The sequence below is a fragment of the Balaenoptera acutorostrata genome, chromosome 3 (assembly GCF_949987535.1).
Source record: "Balaenoptera acutorostrata chromosome 3, mBalAcu1.1, whole genome shotgun sequence".
Classification (NCBI taxonomy): Eukaryota; Metazoa; Chordata; class Mammalia; order Artiodactyla; family Balaenopteridae; genus Balaenoptera; species Balaenoptera acutorostrata.
Genome location: NC_080066.1, coordinates 87,935,510 through 87,958,693, shown reverse-complemented (window position 1 = coordinate 87,958,693; position 23,184 = coordinate 87,935,510). Strand labels below are relative to the sequence as shown.

At 35.9% G+C, this 23,184-nt stretch overlaps 1 protein-coding gene across 4 annotated transcripts in view; it reads right to left on the bottom strand.

Annotated features, from left to right (window-relative positions):
* Positions 1-23,184, bottom strand: part of SECISBP2L (SECIS binding protein 2 like) — a 61,573-nt gene that overhangs the window by 24,075 nt on the left and 14,314 nt on the right. The window contains exons 5-15 of one of the 4 annotated variants that reach the window (XM_007170437.2): positions 20,404-20,672; positions 20,124-20,148; positions 19,668-19,783; positions 13,692-13,826; positions 12,144-12,224; positions 11,433-11,600; positions 11,146-11,287; positions 7,624-7,793; positions 6,725-6,857; positions 4,797-4,959; positions 2,731-2,951 (exon numbers count right to left, since the gene is read on the bottom strand). In XM_007170437.2, the coding sequence (XP_007170499.2) occupies positions 2,731-2,951; positions 4,797-4,959; positions 6,725-6,857; positions 7,624-7,793; positions 11,146-11,287; positions 11,433-11,600; positions 12,144-12,224; positions 13,692-13,826; positions 19,668-19,783; positions 20,124-20,148; positions 20,404-20,672 (1,623 nt within the window). The remainder of the gene's footprint in view (positions 1-2,730; positions 2,952-4,796; positions 4,960-6,724; positions 6,858-7,623; positions 7,794-11,145; positions 11,288-11,432; positions 11,601-12,143; positions 12,225-13,691; positions 13,827-19,667; positions 19,784-20,123; positions 20,149-20,403; positions 20,673-23,184) is intronic. The other 3 variants (XM_007170438.3, XM_007170439.2, XM_007170440.2) reach the window with 3 other exon arrangements.

Here is a 23,184-nt window from a genome sequence, read left to right as displayed (position 1 = left end):
AAAACCATATGATCATCTCAATAGATGCAGAAAAAGCTTTCGACAAAATTCAACACCCATTTATGATAAAAACTCTCCAGAAAGTAGGCACAGAGGGAACTTACCTCAACATAATAAAGGCCATATATGACAAACCCACAGCCAACATCATTCTCAATGGTGAAAAACTGAAACCATTTCTTCTAAGATCAGGAACAAGACAAGGTTGCCCACTCTCACCATTATTATTCAACAGAGTTTTGGAAGTTTTAGCCACAGCAATCAGAGAAGAAAAAGAAATAAAAGGAATCCACATTGGAAAAGAAGAAGTAAAGCTGTCACTGTTCACAAATGACATGATACTATACATACAGAATCCTAAAGATGCTACCAGAAAACTACTAGAGCTAATCAGTGAACTTGGTAAAGTAGCAGTATACAAAAGTAATGCACAGAAATCTCTTGCATTCCTATACACTAATGATAAAAAATCTGAGAGAGAAATTAAAGAAACACTCCCATTTACCATTGCAACAAAAAGAATAAAACACCTAGGAATAAACCTACCTAAGGAGACAAAAGACCTGTATGCAGAAAACTATAAGATACTGATGAAAGAAAGTAAAGATGATATAAACAGATGGAGAGATATACCATGTTCTTGGATTGGAAGAATCAACATTGTGAAAATGACTATACTACCGAAAGCAACCTACGGATTCAGTGCAATCCCTATCAAACTACCAATGGCATTTTTCACAGAACTAGAACAAAAAATTTCACAATTTGTATGGAAACACAAAAGACCCCGAATAGCCAAAGCAATCTTGAGAAAGGAAAACGGAGCTGCAGGAATCAGGCTCCCGGACGTCAGACTATACTACAAAGCTACAGTAATCAAGATAGTATGGTACTGGCACAAAAACAGAAATATAGATCAGTGGAACAGGATAGAAAGCCCAGTGATAAACCCATGCACATATGGTCACCTTATCTTTGATAAAGGAGGCAAGAATATACAATGGAGAAAAGACAGCCTCTTCAATAAGTGGTGCTGGGAAAACTGGACAGCTAGCTATATGTGAAAGTATGAAATTAGAACACTCCCTAACACCATACACAAAAATAAACTCAAAATGGATAAAAGACCTAAATTTAAGGCCAGACGCTATAAAACTCTTGGAGGAAAACATAGGCAGAACACTCTATGATATAAATCACAGCAAGATCCTTTTTGACCCACCATCTAGAGTAATGGAAATAAAAACAAAAATAAACAAATGGGACCTACTGAAACTTAAAAGCTTTTGCACAGCAAAGGAAACCACAAACAAGATGAAAACACAACCCTCAGAATGGGAGATAATATTTGCAAATGAAGCAACTGACAAAGGATTAATCTCCAAAATTTACAAGCAGCTCATGCAGGTCAATATCAAAAAAAATCAAACAACCCAATACAAAAATGGGCAGAAGACCTAAACAGACATTTCTCCAAAGACATACAGATTGCCAACAAACATGAAAGGATGCTCAACATCACTAATCATTAGAGAAATGCAAATCAAAACTACAATGAGGTATCACCTCATACCAGTCAGTATGGCCATCATCAAAAAATCTACAAACAATAAATGCTGGAGAGGGTGTGGAGAAAAGGGAACCCTCTTGCACTGTTGGTGGGAATGTAAATTGATACAGCCACTATGGAGAACAGTATGGAGGTTCCTTAAAAAAGTAAAAATAGAATTACCATATGATCCAGCAATCCCACTATTGAGCATATACCCAGAGAAAACCATAACTCAAAAAGAGTCATGTACCACAGTGTTCATTGAAGCTCTATTTACAATACCCAGGACACGGAAGCAACCTAAGTGTCCGCCGACAGATGAATGGATAAAGACAATGTGGCACATATATACAATAGCATATTACTCAGCCATAAAAAGAAACGAAATTGAGTTATTTGTAGTGATGTGGATGGACCTAGAGTCTGGCATACAGAGTAAAGTAAGTCAGAAAGAGAAAAACAAATACCGTATGCTAACACATATATATATAGAATGTAAAAAAACCCCAAAAAACAAAAAATGGTTCTGAAGAACCTAGGGGCAGGACAGGAATAAAGACGCAGACATAGAGACTGGACTTGAGGACACAGGGATGGGGAAGGGTAAGCTGGGACGAAGTGAGAGAGTGGCATGGACATATATACACTACCAAATGTAAAATAGCTAGTGGGAAGCAGCCGCATAGCACAGGGAGATCAGCTCGGTGCTTTGTGACCACCTAGAGGGGTGGGAGGGAGACACAAGAGGGAAGAGATATGGGGATATATGTATATGTGTAACTGATTCACTTTGTTATAAAGCAGAAACTAACACATCATTGTAAAGCAATTATACTCCAATAAAGATGTTAAAAAAAAAAGTAGAATATATTTGCAGAGGTAAAGAAATGCCCGCTTAGTAGTTCCCACTCTGATCACAACACAGGGGACACTTGGTTGGCCCCAACTAAATCCTTCACTAGTGTTCATAAATGGGGATTTTCTTTACAATCTGATCTCAATTTTATTACTCTGCCTCAGGTGCTGAAACATTTCATTTTCTTTCCTCATGTTCAATATTATGTTTTATACCTAAACTCTGCTAAAGAAGACATACAGCTTCCACTTTAAAATTCACTGCATATTCTACAATTATACCACATAAATATCAAAACACTTCAAAAGTAAAATGTTCATACCTTTGGACTGGATTTTTTCACAATTTGGAGAAATTATAACACATTTGATCTTGTTTAACTTCATATGTTTCGTAACCTCTCTTAGACCCATGACCAGCCGTCTCCTCGCTTTTGCTCTTACAGGATCCTTTTGGTAGATGCGTTCCTGGAAGCTGACAAGCTCTTGAAGAAGAAGAGTCACACATTCATCAATCTCTTTACAAAGAACCTGATTACAGTACCTGTAAAGGAAACCAAAAGTAGGTAATTATAAAATTATTTTAGGAAAAAAATACATCCAGTAACAGGTTTTCATTAAAAAATCAAGTCTTTAAAAATCTCCTAAATCCTTCAATTAGAAAAACAGAAGAGTTTTCCTGAATTACAACAGATCGGCTTTTATGTAAAGGATAGATTAACCTCGGGGAAGTACTAATCAAACACCCAGTTATTAAATTCCTAAGGATATACATCAAATGTTAGCCTGCTATTAAATAAACAGGTATAATGTTTTTGGTAAGGAGCTAATGTATAAAGTTATTTCATTCCAATGAATACTAAAGATGCTTCTAATAAGAAACAAATTAATTTCATAAAAGCTAACTGAATGCCCTAATACCAACCATTCATCCTCCATGCTTGGATAAATCACAGTCTCCGGCACTGGCTTCCTCAACCATAAAAATAAAGAGTTATGGATGACAGCCTCAATGGTCCCTCTACCTCTGAAAATCTATGGTTACAGAGGATGAATTCAGTAATTAAATTGAAGCCAAAACCAAAGAGGTCTTGAGGTAAAAGTCACATGGCTTTGTATCAGGCAAAGCAACTGAATGAGGCTCTTTGTGAGATCATATGTGGCTATAACGCAAAACACAGAAAGCAAGTAGTGTGAGGCCACTATAGTACTTAATTTCAAGGATAAGAAAGTCATTCTAGTTTAAGTAAACTCCTTATATATTCCACTTTGCTAGCTTTCATCTATAATCTATCTCTACCATAAGCAGGTACTTAACAAGGATAATTGGTAAAATTTCTGATCTAGGAATGCCGGGCCAGCAAATTACCACTTCTAAATTACTGATACATTATATGGTGGGAAAATCTAGGCCTGCCTTTCTTTAGTGAAAAAAAATGTTCTGCTTTGGAAATATTTTTAATGTTTATGTGAAAAGTGTTTAAATAAATGCAAGTATGACATCAGAACAGAAGATATAACTGGACAGACTGAGGAAAGGTTATCATACAGTATACAAAATTAAAGAATGCAATTGAAGAATAAAACATCAAAAATGCAATTTTCTTCACTCTGCTTTTCTTCCAAGCTGTTTATTTCACACATATGTAAGATTTTATTCTCCAAGTATTTCCTTTGTCACACATCTGTGATATTTAATTAACTTCCCAAACCTAGGCGATAAGTATTTGCTCAAAAACAATAATGTAAAGGAACAGAACAAACCAATGTGGTTTGGATTCACACATATTTTACTTTCACCCTGGGATTCTTTCATAGGTAAACTTAATTTCAAAGGTAAAATTAATTCATCTACACAAATGTTTACATTCTAAAATCCTTCACAGCAATAACTGTCAGTTCAAGGTTATTCACAGATGGGCATTTTCAAACTTAGAAATATATGCTTAAAAACAAATAGGTTTATGTAACAGGTTCACTACATGTAGTAGGATCTTAGAAACTTGTTATTAATTGGTTAGAGAGGTTTTTTTTGAAGGGCCCATAATATAAACAAAAAAGCAAAAGCATTTGGAGAGGAAAAATGTCACAGTATGACATTTTATATAATACATAAGCTGTAAGAGGCCAAATTTCATGGGTATAAACACTAGCTGATATAAAAAGAATGTATTTACTGTCAAATCACTTTTACATGAACACTGACAGCTGACGGAAGGCAAATACTTTCCATATAATAAAACCTGTTGTTAAACAAAATCTGAAAGAACTTAAAGATCTTTGGTATTCTGTCTGTTCAACCCACCAAGAAAAAAATGACAATATTATATTCAGAACTACAGTCAAGATACTTAAACTATTCAACCTCAATAATGAGACTAAAACTTACTCTCTAAATCTTTTGCTGTGGATTTTGGTTATTGTCGAAGATGCCATTGGACTGCCTATCCCAGAACTAGCCGGAGAGCCTTGTGACACAGGTGTCATACAGTACGGAGAGTTCTGACTTGCTGGAGAGAGGGATGCATCACTGGGCATGCTCAGTCCAGCATCTGTGGAGACGTGGGGTGAGGGAAAATAATTTAGAAATTTTGAATGCTGAAAAGCTCTATACTGATCAACATAATTTAGAATGGCAGTTATCTTTTGTTATCACTTCCAAATTCTCCAGAAGCTACCAAGTTGGGCATTGTTCGTATCACAAACATTTCTCATATACTACAAAAATCAAATTTTCCTATTATGTCTTAAAATATACTCTGAAAAACATCAAGCATAGCCTACAAGTCTCCACAGAGGAGTTGCAAGAAGGCCACGTTATCCAAAACATGTATTCCCAGGGGATCTAAATTGAAGAACAAAAGACGTATCCGCTTCTGCACTCTTTCCAGATCATATTACCCATCTCCTTCATCTCTATTTTTCCACCTATTTCTTAGAAATAAGTTTTTTAACTGTCTAAAAATTCCCATTGCTGCTGGCAACGATGAATTCTACCTCACTCATTCTCTCCACACCACTCCCAATTCTCCTGGCACTGCCCCAGCTTCTCTTTCATTTGGTCTTTGCTCCTGTGCTCAGGCAGCCACGTTTGCAGACGCCACCTGTTGACTCAACTGCCACCTTTAGTCACTGCTTCTTTTCTGAACGGCTCTAAAACTCAGGAAAGGAGTTAGCATTTGTCCAGTCCATTAATTTGCAAAGTTACACATATATCTTATCTCTCTACTGGATTGTAAGCTTTTTGTAACAGGGCCAGTCCACTATGTATCTTCATGACATTTCCTGACCTTCCCATCCGTACCCCACTTACTAAAGTACATATGATGGATGTTCAACACACACTTGTTGAAGGAATGCATAAACAGATACACCTAAATACAAAGGCAATGATACTTAACTGAGAGTGAAGGGGAACGCTAACCAAACATATTGGAACAATTCTTAGAAGAAGTAAACTCATTTTTCTAAACACAAGGGAACACCACTACTAAATCTATGTGTAAATCAGATTTAAATGTATTGCCAGAAGTTGAAGAATAAATACCAGTAGAAATAGGGACCTAGTCAGGTTTCTCTTAAAATCGTTCTTCCACAGTAGTATAAATTTTAGAAGGCATCTGCAGTTTCGCTGAGGTCCCAACTGGAATCACGTGCTGGCACCCACTGTATGGGACTGAATCTTACTGACCAACTGGCCTCTGCGCTACAACAAGCTTTGCAATTATGCCACAAAAGCCAGGAAGAAAATCAACAAAAGCAATTCAATAAAATATACAGGTGACCCTCGTACAACATGGGGATTTAAACCTCATATAATTTATAGTCCGCCCTCTGTATCGCGGTTCCTCCACCATCTGTGGATTCAACCAACCATGGCTGAGTAGCACTGCAGTATTTACTATTGAGAAATATCTGTGTACAAGTGGACCTGTGCAGTTCAAACCTGCCTTGTTCAAGGGTCAACTGTAGTCCTGCAAAGAAAGTCAATTGTGTTCTAGATATAAAAGAAGGCAAGATGAAAGGAACTGTGACAGTTACAGAGGATGCATTGGTAAGATCATAATTATGAGGGTTTACAACAAATTCAGGAGTTAAGCTTCAAAAATGCCATAGACCTACTATGTAACACCTGCCTCCCCGCCCTTTAAATATCTCCCTACAGAAGCATCTTCAAAAGAAACCACTCTCAAAAATTAAAAAATTTAGATAAAATATGGAGCATATTTAGGAGAATAACTAGTGATGTGTTGTTACCTACTAATTAAAATACTTCGGACCATTTTATGAGAAGAAGGGGGAAAGAGGTGATCTTACCTTCTTGGGAAACAATCTCCTGCGGCAAATCATCAATAAAATCTAAGTGCATTTCTATTGGTTCCTCAGATCCCAAAAGATTGTGGTCCACAGTTAAACGGCCCTTCTTTTCCTCTCTTTCTTTCAAAATAACCTAAAAGTCATTACCAGTCTTTAATTACTAATTACTCTTTAAGTATGTACTGAATGATTAAAATGGTCACTATTACATAGGAATAGTAGTGTTCACTTAAAAAATGGATGTAAGGATTTTGGTTGGCTATGTAGAAACTGACTGGCAAAAAGGTAAATGTAATTTTAGGCACTGTAGTTGAAGGAAGTACTATATCCAAAATAAAGGACAGCAATATAATACTACAGCTATCAAACCACATCTGCTTCGGTCTTTAAATCCTAGTAGACAAACTAGGGTTTCCCCCAAAATGGATAAAATTAAACCTTTGGAAACCAGGTCACATAGTTACGTTAGATTTATTTGGTCATAGATCATCTCATTCGCTCCTCCTAATAACAATACTGAGTTAAACAGAGCAGATATTATACCCAACTTATAGATAAAGAAGATGAGGATAAGAAAGGTTTGCTAAAACTACACAATAAGTACTGAAGTTAGTACTAGAATCCCAGGCTTCTGATACCTAGGGTCTAAAGTTTTTGGATACTTAAATGTTTAACGGTTTTTTTTAAACTGATAGAACTGATTCCCCAGGGCCTTGGTCAACACAGAAAGATAGTCATGATGCTGAGATCCCCAATCTTAAATTAACTAGTCATCATAAAGAGGCATGTCTAAGAACTTTTCACAATAATCTGTTGGCCAAAATGCCACAACTACTTTTGCAAAACGATTTAAACCCTTTTTTATACTGTAAAATAAATATCCCCAGGTTTTGGTTTACCTTTTTAAGTGCTGTGGGCCGTTTTAGTTTTGCAATTTCCTTTTCTTTTCCTTTTTTTGCTTTAGAGGAAGTAATGTCCAAAGAATTAAAGGATGTCAAACAGGGCTGACCTTTGGTTAAGGGTTTTCTGTTAGTAGAGTCTTTAGTGTGAAAAGAAGCTGCAGTGACCACTAAAAACAAACAAGAACATTAGTTTTACTACTATGGCCAACTCCACATATTTTCAACATTTCTAATAATAAACCTATAAGAACAACAACATCCTCTTCTTGTGGAAAACAGACGTCATATAGCAGGAGCAGTATGTGGCCGTGCAATGTCCCTCAGATACAGCTCCAAAGAACCATTCTACCTCTGGAATTTCAAAACTCTGCACCTCTCCTTATTCCTAATGAATCTAAAACTGACCCTTACATAAGATAAGCAGTCTATCACTCCTCTCCTCATTTCAGCCTGTCATTAAAGAATGATATTCCCCTCTCAGCTGCACTCTCAGTACTATTCAGCAATTCTTTTATGCCTGATTGATCGTTACCCTCATTCTCCCGTGGATACCACCCATCCTTCAGCAGACCTAGCCTCTAATCTCAATTCTCTCACTCTAGCAGAAAAGCTTTCTTGCTACTTCCTTGAGAAGATGCTTTCCAATATAAACTTCTAAGCCACCTGAGAGGAGGCAGCAGGCATCCTTACTCCCACCGAAGGCTTACCAACCACCTCTTCTCATAATCCCATCTCAGGATTAATTCCTCAAGGATTTTGCTCTATTACTTTCCCCTTGCATCTTTCAAGTTCCTCCTTGACTTGACCCCTGACTCTTTTCCCTAACTCCCCAAAAGAAGTTCAAAAATCTCCTCTATATAGAAGGAAGAAAAAACAGGCAAACTAACAAAACCTCTCTCTTGACTGGCTTCTAAGAAACCATCATTCCCGTTTCCTTCCTCATTACTTCCCAAATCATTATAATCTGGCCTCTGCCCTACCCACTCTCTTGAAACTGCTATTGCCAAGATCACATAAAACCTTGCAACTGCCAAATCTAACACTGATTCTTTGCTCTATTCTAGTTTTTTTCAGCATTTGTTACCAAAGACCACATCCTCTTCCTCAAAATTCTATCCTCACCTTTTGTGACATTACATTCTATTTTTCTCACTCTTTCTCAAACCTGTTTTTCTGGTTCTTCTTCCTTCTGTCTTTTAACTCTGAGCATTCTACAAGGCTGTATCCCTGAACATCTTTTTCCTAATTTTTCTTTCCCCTGACAATCTTATGTATTTCCACAGCTACAACAATCATCTCTATTTGAAATTCACTGACCTGTAACCTGAACTGCACATACCTAACTCTGCATTAAATAGGAACCACCAGGATCTCCCTAACTAGCATTTCAAATACAACAGGGCCAGAGTCTGTTCTTCCCAAGAAAATTCTTCTTCCGTGATCCTTATCCTGTTTGGTATCATCATATACCTAACCCCCACCACAGTCCTCCAAGTCAGAGAGTTTGGAGTCATCTTTGACCTGTTTCCACATTCCATCAATTAAAAAACCCTATTAATTCCTTAAAATCCTTTTACATCTCTGCCATAGTCCCATCCCTCTTTTGGACTTCCCAAGAAAGCTGACTTCTTTGTAATCAACACTTCCCAATTTAAACATTGGTGATAGATTAGAGATTAATCTCACTTCTATCTGTCAAGAATCTTACTCCCCCTTTAAAGCCCAGTCCAAATGCTATCATATATGAAGGCATTTGTAACATACATCCCTGTTGACATAAATCACTCTTTCTTCTATAAGTTCATAAAACTTTGCTGGTATCTTTCCTAAGGCACTGCTTTTTATTAGTTATGTGGGTACGTCTTTCTCTCAGACTAGATTATAAACTCCTTGACCACAGGTATATCTTAATCATATCTGTAATTCCACAGTTCTTGACACCACACTTTGCACGTAGATACTTACATCTGTATACATTAATGTGCTAAACAAATCAAAGTTGTAATAATAAGCCACTTGAAGTTATCACAGGCTAACAATCTCTTTCCCAAAATAACTGGCTAACCTTTATTGAGTGAATGTAACCCAGACGCTCTTCTAAGCATTTTACATGTATCATCTCATTCAATCCTCAAAGCAATCCAGAAGCAGGTACTGTATTATCTCCATTTTAATGTAAGGAAACTGAAGCACAGGAAGATTAAATAACTCGCCAAGGAAAAACATGGAAGAACAGGATTCAAGACGCAGCACAACTCCAAAGCCCCTGCATGCAGCCACTAGACCACACTGCCTCTGGAACACTGCTAACTCTCAGTTCCACTCCCTAGAGTCCTTTACTCTTAGTGAGATGTTACTGCCACTTTCCTCATCTCAACAGCATGCAACTCTAAAGCTTAGTATGCACTCAATATTATTTTTACTAACAGTTAATCAAAGCTAACGTTCATACCAGATGGTAACTAGCTATAGGTTTAAACATTTTGCACACATGATTAAAGTTATAAACTGTTACTTATATTTTTGTTTAAAAACAGTAGACCCTTTACATAGGAGCAGAGGAAAGAGAAAATTCCATTCTTCCTCTCAACATCAGTGCTTTTTGTTGGTGCCTTTCCCTTTCCTTTATCTTATTCCTCATCCTCTAAAAACAAAGACTATTAAAAGAAATGAGGGAGCATGTCAAAGGTGCTGAGCTCTAACTCTGACGAGGTTTCTTAAAATATAAATTACTGTTTCAGCAGAAAGCCAGCTCATATTCTCTCTCCCTCCCTCCCCTCCTCGCCCTCCCTCCCCCCACTTCTCTCCCTCTCTGTCCCTCCCTGTCTCCCTTTCTCTCTCTCTCTCTCACACATACACACAAAATTTGATTAAAACGCCTATGTTTCCCATTTGGTTTTAAATTGGATAATTTAACAGTTATAGGGCCAAATTACTTGTGATTCTTATTGATACCTTTGAAGAAGAGAAAAATTTGGTTGGTTCATAACATATACCAACCGACATTTGAACAGAGACCTGGAGGACCTGATGGAACAAACTATACTGATGCCTGAGGGAAAAGAGTTCCAGGTAAAGGAAAGAGCAAGCACAAGGACACTGAGCTTGGAGCGTGTTGGATGTGTCTGTGGAACAGCAAGGGGGCTGTTCTAACGTGGCTAGAGCAGTGAGTGCCAGGGGAGAATGCTGATGAGGGCAAAAAGGTAACAGGATCAGCTAAGATATGACTTAGGACCCTGGCTTCGCTCCAAGTGAGATGACGAGCTACTAGAGGATTTTGAACTTATAGTTGAAAAAGAGTGCTCCTTTTAAGATAGACTGGGGGTTAGGGGGAATAAAAGGTAGGTAATAGTTAGGAGGCTACTACACTGTAGTTTGATGAGGGCTACTAGGGTGGCAGGAGAGAAGCTGCTGAGTTATCAGACTCTGGATTTTTGTAGGTATATATAATTTAGATTAACAATTTCCAAAATATATTACCAAAGCCAAATAGCAAATTGCTAGGATTAATGATATCACCTGTATATGACAGAGGTCTGGTATTAGTAATTTGCCGCGCTTTCATGGCTTGTTGTTGTTTTTCCAGAGCTGCTAACATGTCCCCCAAATCTAGTTGTACAGGTGTTTTATTCTTTTTCCCAGCTGCCTTTGATAAAGCTTCCTGCAAAGTAAACATGAAAACATTTATTTTTCATTTTAGCATGAAAATGTGACAATTTAAGATAATTATATTTGTCACTCTTCCATCCATCCCCCAAAACCTACCAAATAAACTACCATATTTGTTCATAAAAATGAATACATACCTGTAGTTTTTTTTGCTCCATACTTATTTCTGAATATTCTTGAGCTGTGGCAAGGGCTGCTGCTAAAGCTTTCTTCTTTTGACTTTTTGCACGTTTAGGAACTGAGGTTGTAATGGGAATTGGTGTCTGAACTATATTGATTGGTGAGTTCTCAGGTAAATCATCCAACTGTGATAACCAGAGAAAAACATTTGTTAGTGATTCCATAAAAGTCTAATCGTAAGGAAAGACAATCTAGAATGTGAGATGTTCTACAGTATAACTGGACTAGACTCTTCAAAAGATTCAATTACATAAAGAACAGAGTGAGATGGTGGGATCATTCTAGACTGGGAGACTGGAAAATAATAGAGACAAAACAGCAAAATGCAATAGGTGATAATTGTCTGGATCCTGGACTGAAAACAAAATAACTCCAAGGTAAAGTTTTGCAACAACTGGGGAAATTTTAGCATGGACTATATGTTTTATGATGTCATTTAATTAATGGTATTTCCTTGTCTGTAATGGAACTATGGATTTCAAAGGACAGTGTCTCTGTTCTGGCTATGCTGAAAAGAAATACTAAAGATCAGTACTAAATACAGTGCTTCTTCTATACCATGCTGCCCTACAAGTCTTTATACTTAGCTGTAATATTTCTTTTCAACATTGCCATAGCTCCAAAGATGTTCAAATATTTTGCTTATCTTTTTTAGAAGAGTCACTTACTACTTTTGAAGAAAGTTTCTGTTGAATATTCTCATCTTTAGCACTTCCATTCTCATTTAGTTCTCGAAATCCATCTTCATCCTGAAATAGTTCCACATTTCAAGTAAAAACAGAGCTCAAAGCAATAAACTCTTAAGAACAACATTTATAATGCTTAAGAGTAATGAAATGATAGGGAAGTAATTTTTTAACTCAATATTAAACTATTTAAAGTCAGTCTTAAAAAGGAAATCTCATTTCTCACATGCTAAAACATAGCTAATTTAATTATTCAAGGATGGGGATACATCCACATGTGTCCATCCTTTGGATTTCTGCATCTACTATTCCATTTTTATTAATAATTCTACCCTAAGGTGGGTAAGTAAATAAAAAGAAATTCAAAAAGGATTTTATCACATTTCACATAATTTTGAAAAGATTTTAAACAAATGGCTTAATATGAATTTCATTAATATATTCCCTGTCCCATTACTACATACACCAGTCAATAAAATTAAAAGTTAAAAAATAAAAATAAATTCCCTATTCAAAGTAATTTCTTAACCAATATCCTCTTTTACACCGAAACTTATATCCAGTATTTTTAACTAAATATAAGTATGGAACCAATCATATGATTAAGTGCAAATAAAAAATCTGCCACATGTACTGTTCTTGATACACTACTTGAGCTGTACCCTCAAGTCCTTTAGGTCAATTACTAAGCTTATCTAACATATTATTCATCTGAAGCCTCTGGCCTCAAGCATATTTAAACTCCATCTATTAACTCATTTTATAGAAACTACATAACAAAAATGAGTTACCTGGGATGTTGTTCACCATATTGACACAATCAAATTCTACTCATTCTTTAAAACTTATTCCAAATGTTATCCCTATCCTGCCTCAAATCCAGAGGTACTTATTTCTCCTTTCAACTTCAACCACACCCGAGAAGTATCAGGTGTGTACATGTCTACATTCCTCTATTACACAGCAACCTCCCTAAGGGTAGTGTGCTTATTCACCTTAATGTATCATGCAGAGCACCTAACTTTAAACATACAACAGCCCTCCAATGAGCACCAGTTAGATGAATAAATAATAGAAACATTGCAATTAGAATATAAACTGTCTGCCTATTAGAAAAAGTAAAAGAGCCTTTTATCTTCCTTCTTCAAGACTCCCCTGGCTAGCAGCACAAATTAACTAGATTGAACTATTCAAATTTGAAAAACTTAACAAATAGATTCAACAAAGATAATGAAAGTTAGGGAGAAAGTTTCAAACTAGGTGAAGTCCACATAAAATTAAGTTCTACCTCCATATGTTACCTCAAAATGAATACTCATGACAAAAACTTATAAAAATAAACATTAATAAAGTTAACGTTAGACTAACTATATATAACCAAGACAAAAATGACAAGACAAATACATCTAAGTAACTTACAATCTACTTGCAGTCACATGTTAAGACATAAAAAGTACTTATCATAATGTAAGAAAAATTAATTTCTTAATGGCAACATTTGCTATAACAATACACAGTTTGAAAAAATACCTCAAAATATAAAGACTCGGAATTTGGGTCGCCTCTATGACATTGACTGGGGTTTAACTGCTTATTATCTTGTCTCTTTTGCAAATTCTGTCTTCTTTCTGAGGAAGTACTATGTCCTCGGCATCTGAATCCAACCTAAGTAAACCCCAGAGGGGGGAAAATATATTACTTTTAAGTAAAATGTTTTATTAAAGTATAACATACAGAAATGTACCCCAAAGTATACAGCACAATGAATTTTCATAAAGTGCATAACTTATTACAAAAGGTTACAACTTTTGACAAATAAGGTCATTATAATGAAAATACAAAAATGTGATAATTAGGGCATATTACTTTTTTCACTTGTGCATGAATGTTTATATCAACTTTATTTGTAATTCCAAAAACTGGAAACAACCCAGATGTCCTTCATTGGGAGAGTAAACTCACTGTGGTATATGCATCCTATAAAACAGCAGTCAGTCACAAAAAGGAACAAACTACTGATATACCCAATAATCTGTATGAATCTCCAAAAAACGATGCAAGTGAAAAAAGCCAATCCTAAAAAGACTGTATGAGTTCATTTATACAACATTCTTGAAATGACAAAACCATAAAAAGGGGGAACAGATTAGTGGATTCTAGGGGTTAAGGAGAGGCTGGTGCGGAAGGGAAGGAAGTTTGGCTATAAAAGGGCAACATGAGGGATCCTTGCAGTAATGGATCTGTTTTGAATCGACTATATTGATGTCAGTATCAGGGTTGTGATACTGCACTACAGTTTTGCAAGATGTTATTACCATTGGGAGAAACTGAGTATTACCTTTCTATAAAACTATCGTAGGTCTTTTAATATCTGTAGTTTTATTGTTTTTTAGTTCCTAGGAAATATTAAAAATTTTAAATCTTGTTTATAAGAAAACAGATTTAAAAGAATAAAACTGTCAATCACATAAATTATTATTATCCTATTGACCCATTTGCAAAATGTTCAACTGTCATAAAAGCAAGAAAAAAACACATTAAGCGCTTTAAGAATCTTAAGACAATCAAGTTCCCTCTCTTAAGTACCCAATGCAACTTAGATGAAATGCCTCTGAACCAGGACACCTAGAGAAGATGTGAAAAGTATGATCTTCTTTACCAGTTACCCAAGAATTCTAACAATATACAGAACTTGAAGCAGACCTGGACTGAAGGTGCTGTTGTATAGGCTTTGGATTATTAAATCAAAAATATGCACACAAAGACCTAGAAGCACCTAGCAATTCCCATGCTAAGCAACTGGTCTAAAAAGACTTGCTGATAAGAAACAGATTTTTTTTTGTTTGTTTTTTTTAAGAAACAATTTTAATACTCTCTTGGGAAGTAGGCTGTATGGCAGAACTATAGGCCAGAGGATAGTCATATAGTAAATGTAATCTTCCTTAGAATATGCACAATGGGGCTACTTCCTATAACCTATAAGCATCTGTTAGGAAACTTGATAATTTGCCAGGTATCCAACAGTTCCTTGGTTTTAAATATTTACCTCATTTTAAAATAAACTCATGAACATGGATAGAGAGATAGACAGAGGAATACATATGTGATGAAGCAAATTTCTGTAAAGTCTTCGATAGCATCAAGCTAGTAGCTATATGAATGGTCTCTATAAAATTACTTCAACATTAAGGTCTGTTTAAAAATTTTCATAATAAAATATTTTTTAAATTGGCTCATGAAAAGCAGCTCATACAAGGATACTAAAACAAGTGCAATTTACAATGTCTAGGTACTAAAGAAACAACTGAATTCACATAAATTATTAACACTGAAATGAAAACTAATAATCAAGGCCCAATATTGGGATGAACAGAAGCAAGAGAATAATTCTTAAGTACAACTCTTCATTTCTTTGTACAGTCACTCTCACAAACAAATAAATGTAAACCTGCCCTCCAAACAGCATTACAATTATATCAAAATGTAAGCCCTGTTGTAAACCAGACTTAGTATATATGCATTAATGTTGTTACAAACATAAAAACAATTTTTAAAAAAAATAAATGCGGGGGCTTCCCTGGTGGCGCAGTGGTTGAGAATCTGCCTGCCAATGCAGGGGACACGGGTTCGAGCCCTGGTCTGGGAAGATCCCATATGCCTCAGGGCAACTGGGCCCGTGAGCCACAGCTACTGAGCCTGCGCGTCTGGAGCCTGTGCTCTGCCAACAAGAGAGGCCGCGATAGTGAGAGGCCCGCGCACCGCAATGAAGATTGGCCCCCGCTTGCCGCAACTAGAGAAAGCCCTCGCACAGAAACGAAGACCCAACACAGCCAAAAATAAATTTAAAAAAAAAAAATAAATAAATTTTAAAAATAAATAAATAAATAAATGCAACTTGATTCTTGTACTTGGAGACATGAAGTTCCAGGATTAAGTTAAAACCCCCAAACTAATGGTCCCAACAAAGTTCATGAGGACCAAATATGCAAGTATTTCAATTACCTCCTGGAATGAACTAATAACCCCCCCCTTTTTAAAAAAATTCTTCTAAGAAAAAAGAGTTTTGTTGCTAGAAAGTGGGCATACAGAACAAAGCAGAAACTATAGCTACAACTACATACTAAGATTCTTAAATGATTAGCACAAAATCAGTATCTAAAGATTCAGGTGTTTATATTCCACTTATATAACAAAAAAGAAAAATACTAGGAATTGACAAATGAGGGATATGTACAAATTTATTTTCAGAAAATTATACAATACTTCTGAAGAACACAAAAAGGTAACTCAAAAATAAGAAGACAGGGGACTTCCCTGGTGGTCCAGTGGTTAAGACTCCTCGCTTCCAATGCAAGGGGCCTGGGTTCAATCCCTGGTCAGGGAACTAAGATCCTGCAGGCCGCATGGCACGGCCAAAAAATTAAAGAAAAAAGAAAAAATAGGAAGACTTTTTTTTTCTAGAAAGATGCCATATCATAAGGCAATCCATTCTCCCTAAGTTGATAGATTAGTTTAAAAACCAATGGAACAAAACAGAAAATCTAGAAACAAATTTCAATATATATGGAAATTTAACACGTGACAAAGGTGGTTATGTCAAATAGGTGAAGTAATGGACTTGTCAACAGATGGTGCTGGGAGACCTAGGCAGCCACTTGAAAAATACAAAATAGGACCCACATCTCGCAACATCCGCCAAGGCAAACTCTAAACGGAATAAAGATTCAAATGTAAAAAAACACAAAAGCATAAACACATTGGAGGAAAACAGGCAAATTCCTTTATAAAAATAAACTGCTTAATGCTATTTAAAACAAACTTGTATATGGCAATAATAATAAGCAAAGTCAAAAATAAAAATGAAAATCTAGCAAAATATTTGCAACTCATATTACAGACTACCGGCTCCCAGAAATTAAAAAAATTTGCTAAGAGCTTGATCAAATTGATTTAAAAATGTACAAAAACAGGGAATTCTCTGGCGGCCCAGTGGTTAGGACTCCGCACTTCCACTGCAGGGGGCTTGTGTTCAACCCCTGGTCGGGGAACGAGGCTCCCGCAAGGCACACGGCCCAAGAAAAATAAAAATAAAAATTTCTAAGTTAAAAAAAATTTTTTAATGTACAAAAACAGAGAAATAGATCAAGATACAAAAAATGGTCAAAGAATATGACAAGTTCACAGAAAAGTACAAACGGCCCTTAAACATATGGAAAGATACTCAACTACTTTAATACACTATTTCTCCCTCACTGGCACAAATCCAAAATCTTGAAAACACATGATTACTGAGGCTACTTGGAAATAAGCACTCTCCACATTATTGTTGAGAATGTAAACTGGTACAATCTGGTGTTATTTACCAAATAACAGAAATGACTTTATCTTTTCACTCAGCAATACCTTACCTAGGAATTTAGTCTACTGCTATACACACAGATGTCTAATTAATACTGCAGCATGTCTATTAACAGCAATAGTTTACAAATAATTCAAGTGTCCAATGACAGGACTTCAGAAATTAACAAGGATATATCCATACAACATTAGGAGTTGTTTAAAAAAAAAAAACTCTGGGAAAATACACAGATATAGGGAAGATAAGAAGACAAGTGGAGACAGGGTAAAAATGAGATTGTTCATTGTATAACCTTTTTCATATATTTTATTTTTCAACCTATTCACAAAATAAAGCCATTTTTAAAAACTTAAGTTTTTACATTCTGTCCTTCATTTACAATTAAGGCTACATCACAGTATAGAAAAAATATGCTGTTTCAAATGTTAAAACACTGGTAAAAACATTAAAAATCACTGCATTGTACAGTAGTTAAAACAGCATGGTACAGGTGCAAAAATCTGATAAATGGAACAAAAAAGCCCAGAAACAGGACCCAAGACATAAGAAATTAGCAAATGACTAAAAGGGCAGCACAAATCAGAAAAAATAATGGATTACAATGTTAAGACAACTGGTTAACTACTGTGAAAATTGACCTCATTATGTTGTACCATGCATCAAAAAAAAACCTCAGATAAAAAAGTTTTGAAAACATTACCCTGTAAAAAAGAAGCAGAAAATGCAAGTGAATATTTACTAGATTTCTAAAAGACTTTTTAAGCCTAAAAACAATCAGAAATTGCAAAGGGGAAAAATATTTTGACTTAAAAGAAAAAAAAGATTCTGCATATCAAAAATCAAGCTACACACTTAAGAAAAGTATAACAAAGCCTCAGAAGTAGAAAAGAAAACACACACATTGTTCAACATCTGGCTCCAGTTCTTTGGAATGAAGGGGGACAAAATAAACAAACGTTTATGCGTTTCTAAAATTGAAAGTTTTGTGTTTTTCACCATTCCGCATCAGTTTTGAGGCAGAGATAAAATGTTTTTCTGTATCAGTATTATTTCCTCTCTAGTGGGCTACTGATATCAAAAGTACCAGTAATGAGACTGCAAACTTGGCAGGTCTAGCAGTTACGATTTCAACATAAAATTTCAGTCCTTAACCAAACATTCCGTAGATTTTATCTAATCTATACGAACAGTTCTTGTTTTAGCTCTTTTGTTTTTAATCAAATAAAGCTAGACTGCCTCACAAGCCTGCCACAAACAACAATGACTCATTTTTGCAATAACCATAGGGAAGAAGGCATTATTCTACTTGTTGTCCCTACAGCCTAATTAACATTAGGGTACGTCTGAAGTACTTCGTTTCAGGGAAGCAAAGGCACACCGGCAAGTATTTGGTTTATTCAATCCATTAGTAACTTACTCTTACTTCAGTTCATCCAGATCTATTCATATGGTAACTTTAATTCCTTAACTAGATTTAAGGAATCCAGGAACTGTATCTAAAAATTAAAAAGGAAAAACACTGACCAATCAACACCTCCCTGATTTCACAACCAACCAACGCAGGAAGACAATTATTGGAAGTTCGTGGCAGTATATAACTTGCTCTGCTGTACCCGCAGCTAGATCTTGCTCCCCAAGACCAGGAAGCTGCCCCGTCTGGCCCCACTATGGCAGAGGCAGCCATCACTATGGTACCGCAACAAGCACCGAGCATGGCTTGTGGTGTTTATAGTCAACTAAAGACACGTGGACAAGGCTGCAGTCCTGAAGTTCGAAGAATCAATATTTAAGGTATTAAAATGCTTTAAATTTTTTTATATGGATAAGAAACAGTCACAGAAGATGAAGCAGGACTGGAGAGTATTCTTTTTTAAAATTATAAAATACACAAATATATTTCTTAAATATAGAAAAGTAGAAAATGGTACAATATACATCCCACCTACATTCAACATCTTGCCATTTTGTTTCATTATTTAAATAATAATTTTATTGGCTAAGCCATTTAAAAGTTACAGATATCATGTTATTTTAAACAACACAATATGTATCTCCAAAAATTAAGGACACTGCCCTTCAAAACCACTATACCATTTATAATAATGCATCTCACACTACTCAAATTTCTCCAACCTAATCCAAATTACCTGTGAATTATTTCTTTGTTCAGCCTGCCTTCCACCTCTAGAAAATGTCTGATTTTTTTCCATCCAAGGTTTTTTCTGAGTTGCCTGGCAAGTTACATTGGACCAATTTACACCACCTGTAATAAATGAGATTTTAAAATATAAAGATGTCAAAACCTAAAGGGCCCCCTAACTTCATGTACTGAAACTCAGTCACTATAAATGTAATACTGAAAAATTTTCCATAAACTTTAAGTGGTATTCCAGTTCTCAGTAATACAAGTTGTCATCTTACAGAATACCTCTAGCTGGAATTTTCTCAATTCCATCAACAAAACTATACTTTCAAATTAACTTGAATTTCCTTGGAAGATTTCCAATTTTTTTGCAGCATCAGCAAGCTTCATGCTTAAAAACAAAGCTGTGACATGGACAAAGAAGAAAGTATAGCAAAAACACTATGCAGAAAGTAAGTACCTGCACATATAGATGATTCCACATGCTAAAAATAGAAACAAAAAAGACAATTATTTTCCGCTTAAGAGTAAACACCATATACCTTGCAAAACATTTCATAATTCCATCTAGTGTGAAGCATGCTTATTATAATCTTAGAAAAAATACTTCTCCATAAATGAGTATTCTTATATTAATAATAAAACATACAAAATACATTTTTAACCATCCTATTATTATAGGAATTGTTCATGAAAATAGATACTTCAGCTTTAGCAGAGAACACAAAGATAATACTGACACAGATGACTGATGAGGAAATCAAAGTAATGCCACATACACTGATGGTGCTAGAATCAGGATTTCTCAGAGCCCCAGCTGCAGGTTGGTTGTTGCTGTGTTTGGGACTGCAGTAGCCACTATCACTGTCAATGTCAGCTTCACTAGCCCCCTGCTCACTAGAGGATTCAGCAGTAGGGTGGGATGCTCTTCTCCTCCTGCCTTTGGCCTTCCAGACCATCGTGGCAGAGCTCTCTGAGAGAGATTTGTTAGCGATGTCTGATGGGAAATCTGTAAGGCAAGGAAAGTGTGACAACTCTTTTTGAGGACAAGTTGATCAATTCTTGTTATCATTAAAATTGTAAGAAAACAAAGATACCTAACTTTGTAAATAGAGAAAACAGGTGAAAACTTTTGAAAAGATCATCAAAAGGTAAGCTGTTCCTGAGAAGTTGATTTATAAAATGTATTTAGTATGAAAAGAGAATATTTGTATAACTAAAATATTTGTATAATTAATATTACAGAATAATTAAAACAAACCACCATTACCCATTTTAGAAAGAGAACATCACCAATCCTTTGAAGTCCACTGCATGCCTCCTCCACCACTGCATTCTCTTTCTCCATCAGAGGTCACCACTATTCTGAATTGTGTTTACCATTCCTTCACTTTTTAAACTAGATTTACCAAGGATTTTTGTATTCCAAAAACATAAATCATGTACTTTTGCAGTTTTAGCTTTATTAACATGAAATCATACTGTCCATATTCTTCTGTGACTTGCTTCCCCCTGCTGCTACCCCCTCCCCTAAACAGTGATTGGTTTTGAGATTCTGATGCATGTGGCTGTAATTCATTAAGGTCACTGGAATCTAGAATGTCTGTGTATGAATATACCAAAATGCATTTATCCTTTGTACCACTGATGGGACACCTGGGTTGTTTGGGGGTTTTGCTATTAACAACAATACTGCTGTAAACATTCTTATATAGACATATAAATGTGTATGTGTGCACGTGAAGTTTCTCTAAGATAATTACTGCTAGGCCTTAGGAGATACACATAATATTCAACTTTGCTTGGTAATGCCGAATCATTTTCAAAGGTGGTTAAAACAGTTTACACTCTAACAGCAGGATATAAATATCCCCACTGATGCACATATTCACCAAATACTTGACACTGTCCTCTAGGCTATAATTTTTGCCAATAGTTGGGTATAAAAAGATGGCTCATTGTGGGTTTTAATTTGCATTTTTCTGCTTAATAACGAGATTGAGAATCTTTTCTCATGGTTTTAGCCACTCACGTTTTCCTTTCTGTAAAATACTTGTTAATTTTACTTTTGGATTGTTTGACTTCTGCCTATTTTTCTACTAAGTTGCCTGTCTCTCATTTTTGTATTTCACTAATTGTAATTACAAGACATTAAAAAACCTCTTACAATCTCCTAACCTATCATAAATATTCCTTTTTCCACAAGCCTTTTTTCACATACACAATTTTTTCCATATATAATTTTTATACAGAATCAATATAATTTTTGAGTTGCACTGTTTAATATTATGTATATGTTCTTCATTAATTATAATATATGAAGGCCCCATATTATTCCACTGAGTGGATGTCCTGGAGACTTCTTTTGACTTGTTGCCCGTTACTGGACATTGAGAAGTTTTCAGTGTTTTTTTTTTTGGTGCTGCTGCAGTGTACACACCTTTAACCAAACAGTTCCTTTTCTTTCTAGGGGGAGATTCCATTTGGATACATTCACCTGAGTAGGACAACTGGGTCCAAATATTCCTATAGTTCTGCCAAACTGTTTCAGCCCCTTGGCAGCACTGCATTCCAGGGGCCCTGAGCACAAGGTGGGATCATTTTCCTATTGATTCCTATGAATTCTTTATATGTCCTCACACTAATCCTTTGTCAGTTACATGCATGGTAAAAATCTTTTCCAAGATTTGTGCCTTGTTCTTTCACTCACGCTTGATAAACAGAAATTCTTAATTTTAGAAATAGTTCTCTCCGTGCAATCATAAAGATATCTGCCTATATTTTCTACTACATGTGGTTTTCCCATTTAAGCCCTTAATCCATCTGGAATAGATTTGCATGATGTATATGTTAGGGGTCTGTGATGCTATCTTTGTCATTTTCCTTATATGTGTTTCCACACGTATAAGTCTGTTTCTGGGCTCTGTTCTGTTTGATTTTCACATACTGAATTTTATATACTATATTTTTGTATAAACCTATAAAAAAATAAAATGGCTTAATAGGTCTTGATATCTAGAGGAAAAGTTATTTTCCAGGGATGTCTTGGCCAGTGCTCCTTTATTTTAGAATTAGTGCTCCTTTATTTCAGACCAGTGCTCCTTTATTTTAGAATTAGTTTGTCAAGTTCCAAAAAAATCCCCACTGGAATTTTTTTTTTTAATAAATTTATTTATTTTATTTTTGGCTGTGTTGGGTCTTTGCTGCTGTGTGCAGGCTTTCTCTAGTTGTGGTGAGCAGGGGCTACTCTTCGTTGTAGTGCACAGGCTTCTCATAGCGGTGGCTTCTCTCATTGCGGAGCATGGGCTCTAGGCGCGCAGGCTTCAGTAGTTGCGGCGCGAGGGCTCAGTAGTTGCAGCTCGCAGGCTCTAGAGCGCAGGATCAGTAGTTGTGGCACACGGGCTTAGCTGCTCCGCGGCATGTGGGAACTTCCCAGACCAGGGCTCGAACCCATGTCCCCTGCATTGGCAGGTGGATTCCTAACCACTGCACCAGCAGGGAAGCCCACCATAGGAATTTTG